We start from the raw sequence: 7,107 nt of genomic DNA on the forward strand, positions 1-7,107 counted from the left end.
ATTAGTGTTTCCCTTCTTACAGTCAGGCCTATATTCTCATCTCAGTGCACAAGGATTTATGAGCCTAGTCTAAAACCTGCTGAAGTGAAAAGAAATCGTTCCTTTTAGTGCAATTGTATTTCAGATCAGTCCAAATATTTATTAACAATATTTACAGTGTTAGGCATCAGCTTTTGTACTTTCAGGATGAAACTAAACCCCAGATTACTGGTGAACTCTTTTACAGTTCTTTGTGTAATTCTTAAAATGTATTTCTATGTAATTCTAAGCATGGAATGATCATCAGACTGTGTACACATACCACACAACCCTGTCAGCATTTGCACAAAGTCTTAGTTACTATCAGTCAAGCTAACTAACATCCTTTGCTGAAAAATAAGTCACACTATTTTTAAGGTATTTCTAAATGCTAAACTCATCAAGAGCAAGAAAAATACAGAGACCAGGAGTTTTTTGCCTTTCTCTTCTAGTATATTGTTACAACATACGATGGCCATTAAAAAATGTATGCAACAAGCCTCAAAGTCTCAATTCATCTGAATGCAAAGTCATATGGATTGCACTATACAGTCAAGCGTCTGTGGACAGTTACCTTCTGGAAAGTGAATTCCTGAACTTGGTGCCACTTTTTGCCAATCAGGCAAATAAAAGATCACAGCAGATGTACCTCTAGGCTTTCCAAGGGCAAAAGAGTTTGCACCATGTATTGTAAGGCCTAGCAGCTTAACTGTGGCTTTCAGGATCTTCTTTCCTCACTAATATGAATTTTCTCCCTATACTGAATCTTAATTCTTGTATATTGTTTTTTGTTTAGTGTGCACTTTGTTCCGTCTCTCCGAACAAGATATTCTCTCTAGGCATTTCTTCATCTGGCATAGCTTAATGCAGACCAGATTTAGATATTCAAATCAGCACTGTTTAGGCTCTTTGATGACATTTTCAATTTCAAATAATTTATGCAGCTTTCACATAAACAGTAAATACACTTACTGATACTGCCCAATCTAAAAGCTGAACTTTATACAAAAATTAGCAAGAAAACAGAGTCAGGCAGTTTTCCAAATTGAACCAAATATTTCTAAGAATGAGGTGCCTCCAATGAAAATATTTTGCCAAGCTCAAGTGTTGCAGTAGTACCTGAGTAACAATGCATGGCAATAGATGAGGCCTTTACTTTTCATGTTAAAACTGCTTTTTACTAATATGCAGTTACCTTTGACAAGGCAATTGCTTCTTGCCTTCATTGAAAAAGCCACTCAAATAATTTCATGTCATTTTGCTCTCCTTCTTACTGGCTGTCCCCTTGGCAATACATCATGTTGGTGTCCATGAAGCAATCCCACACTCAGGACAGCAGTGACCAGTGCGAGGAGAACACAGGTAAAATCACCCCAAAGCTGGGATTTTTCAGGTTTATTTCAAAGGGCCACGTTAAGGTCTGAAGATAGCCAAACCTCTGACGAGCCCACTGGCTGTGGGAGCCTGAGGAACGCACCCTGACAACACCACTGACCTGCCTCTTAGTTTATCAACATCTGCTCTGTGTGAGTTTCCAGCCTGCCTTCTGCCTCCTCCTCCTCAGCCTTCGTGATAACACTACCCTCAACACCCTTTCTGTCTTTCCTTCCCAATTAATCCTGGACCTTTTTCTCACCATCCTGCACACCTCTACAAAACACTTGTCAACAGGTCACTACCTTGCTTTTTCATTCCCCTCTCTCCCTGACAGGAGCTCAGAACTGGCACTGTTTAATTGAAATGCCGAAAAGAGCTCTGGCTTAAAATAAAGGGTCACAGGATCTTGTTTATCTTGCCTCAATCATCCCACCCGAGCCTGCTATGACAGTGTGGAGTGTTGTTCCTCTGGGACACCAAGCATACATCAGGCTAAAGCAGCAAGCGCATGCCTTGGTGGTGTTAAATCATAAATAAAACAGCAGCAGCAGGCACCTCCTCTTGAGCATAAAAAGCAGAAGTCTCCCTGTAACTTATTTAAGTCCTCTCCTCAGAAGCAAACCCTCTCTGTTAGACTCCTGAAATCTGCTTTACTTCAGGGAGTACAGCTCTTCAGCTGAGCTCAGAAATTAGTCTGGCAGTATAGTCCCCTGCAGCAGAAATCTCCAGAGCAGGCACAGCATGAAAACCATTGCCCGCCCGTCTTAAGATTAATTTCCCCCCAGCATTCACTGGAGTTCGGCACCACCGGCACTTGTGCGTTCAGCCCTTGGGGCAGGCGAGAAGACAGCTGTACCACCGATGTGTGAAGTGTTTGGAAAAACAGTTTGAAGAAGCCAACGGGAAAATCAGCATCCTACTCCTCTGCTGGCACCAGCCATTTTTAGCCTCCCTGTGTTGATGGCCCTGAAACACTGCGCCTTGCTGGTGTGATGCTGGTGCTAGTGTAGATAACAGGAGGTAGCAGGGCAGATGCAGGAAAATGTCCACAAGCCTGAAATCAGGAGCAACAAATCGGTAAGTGCAAAGGTAAAAAGCAGTGATGGAAAAGGGGTGATCCACAAGAAGGTCGCTGGCAATTTGACTCTTCTCTAAGGTCCCAGGTGGCAACCTTCCCGTCACCATCGAAAGCACCTAGCCAACAAATTGAGGATGAAAAACACAGGGAAGACTTTTACCACTACTATCAAGTTTCCTCACACACGTGTTTCATGAGTACCTATTTGCAGGTACAGATATTTACTGAGACAGTCAGATAGCTGTCTGGTAGTCTGCTATGAGCAGGGTAGGCAGGTGTTGCATACTCAAACTTTACATGACTGATATGAAGGCTAGTCTGGGACTCACTCATTTTGGAAATGCGCAGATTTCTAAGTTTCCAAGTTTTCTTGATTTGTGCATTTAAAGAAAAGAGTTGGCAAACAATAACACAAGATATATTAACCTGCAGATGGTTCAGTTGTTGAAATTTTTGCGCATTTTTCAAACGTATCATCTTGGATTCGGGCTCCAACTGTCCTGGCAAATGATGAAATGATGGCTTTCATGTATTGCAGTGAGAGATGCATTTATTTTATACACAGGCTCATCATCAACAGCTAGCACTGCCATTATTTTCACAGGGAAAGTACATTTCCTCCCCTCTTAATGTTCATATCTAACAAAACTTTTTTTTCCCCTCAAAAGTACTGCTGTGTATATCACTAGGTGCACGCTCTATCTGTAGTCAATTTTCTCTTCAGGTTCAGGGTGATTACGTGGCTGAGCACTAACTACAATTACTGATGATGTGGGGGAGAGCTGTGTGCATGGCATTCATCAGTGAAGACTAGACATCCCTCCCTGACACCCCCCTTCCCCTCTCTGTCCCCTGACACTGTAATTGTCAGTTTTCCTGAGAGTGTGAAGCAGGGGATTAGCTGCGCTTCACGAACTCCGGCAGCTCCATGCCCGTGCGCACAGTAAGCGCTCCAGCCTTCTCCAGGGCAAAGGCCGGGTGAGCAGCATCAGTGAATTTGTGCCTGATGGTGAACAGCACCAGTCCTCTCTCTGCATTGAAGAACAACAGTCTGCCACCACTGTAATCCAACAGGATGCCGATCCTGGCCAGGTGTTCTGTCACACGGACATCGCTCATCACACCAGTGTGAAGAAATCTGTAAAGAAAGCTATGGGAAAATGGGAACCAGAACACAGTGAGCCTCCTCATGGTGATTTACCAGAAATAACCTACTGCTTAATTCCCACCTATTAACAGGTGGCAGCATACAGCAGCATATCACGTGGCAACAGCATTTTGCTCAGTATGTAAGCAAAGCAAATATGTCATCGCTTCAAAGCCCTGCCTGGCACGTTGATGGGCCCTTTCATTTGGCATCTTTGGATTCTCAGGACAAAAGCAGGCTTGCTGTAATCATATTAATCTATATCTTTCTTATTATATGTCTTTGTGGGGATTTAAGCATGAGCTCTGTTTCGGCAAAACACTTTGTATCTCAGATGTTTCATTTAGGTAGTTATGTTCATGCATCTATACAATTTCACACTAAAAAAGCACACTTGTATAGATCAAGAGCACCTTTACACCGCTAACAGAGTTATGCCTTACAAACCTGTAAGCAGCCTGGCACTGGCCCGCTGAAGATTACCCCAGTGCCTGGCAGTCCTGCCACAGTGGCAGGCCTGTCGCTGTGGAGGACAAGGCAGGAGAAGGCATTCTCTATGGAGGCTTGACGTCTCCTGCAGATGGATATAGATTCTAAAAAGACTGCATTTATGGGAATAAATACACTTGCTGGGATTTTGTGAAGCTGTTCTGGGTATGACATTCCCAGAATGACAAAGCAGTGGCAGATGTTTTTTAAGTTTTATTCACTGGCTGGGTGAAAGCCAGTAAATTGGTCTGTTTGAGATTAATTTTATTTTTTAAGGTGCTTTATAAGATTCCTAATTAAAAGGAGGTCTAAAGTTCCTTTGTAGTTGTCCTTTTCTTATTACTCAAATTTGCAGAAAGAACACAGATAGATCCTTTCTGCTCTCGCGATTCTTGCAGCTGGCCAGCTTTATTTATGTGAAGGACAAGTAACTTCCCAAGCAGCTAGACTGACTCAGTTTTACCTGGTTTGTGTAGGACAGCACCGCATGCACCAGGAGGTATCACTCAGCCCCAGGACGCTGCTCCGTGATGTTGCCTCGTAGCAAATCCCAATCCTGTAGCTTCTGCAGGCAGAGACAACGGTTTCCCAGTAATGACGTCCCCGAGCAGGCAGCAGTTCACCCAGGACTGACGGAAACCTGTTTGTGGAAGAGGTGTACAGTAAAGCGAGTGTGGTGGTAGGCCAAGCATATTGTGATATTTATCATAGTCATGTCATGCGGCTGCATCTAAAATTACTAATGGATTGCACTCTGTTCTTCTAACTGCAGGGTTTTATCGAAGATTTGAATGGCGTCACTGAGGTCATTTCATCTTTGCAAAGATGGATCATCTTGAGGACTGAAAACTATGCAACTTTACCCAAAATCATATGAAGCTAACAAAAGGTGGAAAGGTGACTTTGGGGGCAAAAAAGATCTCAAATTTAGCAGGCTTTTTCAAACTAGAAAGCGTGGCTGTTTTAATGCATTGTGTGCATTCAGCCTTAACAGTAAAAAAAGTGCTTAAACCAGTAATACCTCATTAACTTTTAAGAACTCGTACCAGTATGGCTCAACTTATACAAGCGGACCTGTGCTTGCGATGGGACTGATATCAGCATGTCAAAAAAACTCATGGTTGCAATGGATGGAGCTAGCCTGGTACAACGGTTCTAACGTATCCCAGGAGCACTTCTGAGTTCTCCAAAGACACAGATGCTTTGGAAAACATTACCAATAATGCCCTCAGTAGAGGAGCAAAGTAAAAGGATTGATTACTTCTACCCAGAATATTTCCAAAAGTAAGTCCACAAATCTGGCCTTCTTGGGGCAGCAACAAGTTGCTTTGAGACTGAAGTTCTCTGAAGGATTAAGCAGTGACCACAGACTGAGGCAATCCCAGCAGTCCCAGTAGGCACCACTGCCTTTTTAATTTCTGGAGGTTCCTCAGGGCAACACTGAACTCTTCCCAGCACCTACATCAGTGCTGCTACTGGCTTTATTGAGACATTGCAGTGCTTGAAAGAAGGATCAATCACACGATGTCCAGGGGCTATATGACTGAAATGATTCAGTTTCTCTGCAAAATTAGTTAGTGCCATGTGAAAGCTACCTATAGGCAAAAATAAGAGTGAGGGACCCATCCTGAACCCCGCAGGGTGGTCATGCTGCTACTCACCCAGTGAATTTGGCTTTCTCAGGAAGGCGGATCACTGTTGCATTGGAGGAGATTTGCAAAGCGGGATGGGCTGTGTCACTCAGCAGGCGAAATCGAGTTCCTGGTACAATTCATGACAAAGAAACACCATTTCTGAGAGGCTGGTAACATTAACACGAGATGAATCATCAAATGTTAAGCAACAATTACTGCCATCTTAGCTGGCAGGTAGGAGCGGCAGAAAATTGGGTGCAAATGCAAGGACTGTCCCAAGCTGTGCCCTATTGGGATGGCAATCTATTATTCAGAAATGTAGCTAGGTGATAAAGAAGTCTTCAGTATTCAAGAAGCTTGAATAATTTTCAATCAATTGCTTTTTCAAAATAGCAAATTTTGGAAGGCTGTTTTGGAAGAACCATACATAATTTAACACTATTTATCTGGAAACCTTAAAGTTTAAATTATCCGTTACATTTTAAAGCTGTTCTGCATGCTTCCTCATCCCTGAGGATGAGGAAGTCCATAAGGTTTTAATTGAGTGGTTTTTTTAAAGATCTTTTATCAGAATGTGCTCTGCCAAACTCAAGCAAACTGAGGTCCCTGAAGAACATTTAATCATTTCATATCTCTGACAGAATTAAATGTTTTTGCTTGAGGTCACATCAGTTTTACATTGACATAAATCTACCAACTTAAAAAGAAGTAGTCCCTGATTGTGCTAATTTTAAGCATCTCAATAACTTGTTTACTTCCATATCAGAATGTTCAGTTATGACTTCTGGAGGAAAATGCCATTTTTGGCTGATTTGCCCCTCCATCCCATTGTTTTGACAGCAGAAAATGGTGATCTACCTTTAGTTGAGATGAGAGCTGCTTCACTTTGTTCACTTGTCCCAAATGGGTTGACAGCCCTCAAGTAGAAGAAGTAGTTCACATTGGGCTCCAGGGATACTTTCAGTTCAGGCCTCTTTATACCAGCAAAAGATCTGCAAATTTTGAAGATTTTGATACATGAAAATGTATGCAGATATCCAAACCAAGACAGCATAATTTATGCAAACAGCTAAGTCACCTAACAGTATTGTTGACTACTGAAACAACAGGCACCATAGAGAAACTCCAAATTGGAAAGGCGAACACTGTTTTCACAAACAACTGGGTTACGTAGGAGCTTTGGCATTTTACTTGAGGTATCCTCCTTACTTCGTCTGACAAATTTTCAGGCCTTTGTTCCTGTACCACCTTCTCACTCAGTGCAGTCATTTGGTATAATACTCACTTCATGTTCATTTTGCAGCATAAGTCATCACATAAAATGCAAGCAGCACAGAATCATCCACCTTCTGTAAAAAGGCTGC

At 42.5% G+C, this 7,107-nt stretch overlaps 1 protein-coding gene across 1 annotated transcript; it reads right to left on the minus strand.

Annotated features, from left to right (window-relative positions):
• Positions 1–3,006: 3,006 nt before the first annotated feature.
• SPRYD4 (SPRY domain containing 4) lies at positions 3,007–6,735 on the minus strand (the record flags this gene model as incomplete). The annotated part of the gene is made up of 4 exons (XM_009577064.1): positions 3,007–3,623; positions 4,573–4,749; positions 5,771–5,870; positions 6,602–6,735. Coding segments are annotated over 4 exons (664 nt in total), but the record flags the coding sequence as incomplete, so codon positions are not given.
• Positions 6,736–7,107: the final 372 nt, after the last annotated feature.

Source organism: Fulmarus glacialis, unplaced genomic scaffold (genome assembly GCF_000690835.1).
Source record: "Fulmarus glacialis isolate BGI_N327 unplaced genomic scaffold, ASM69083v1 scaffold17424, whole genome shotgun sequence".
In the NCBI taxonomy this organism is placed as follows: domain Eukaryota; kingdom Metazoa; phylum Chordata; class Aves; order Procellariiformes; family Procellariidae; genus Fulmarus; species Fulmarus glacialis.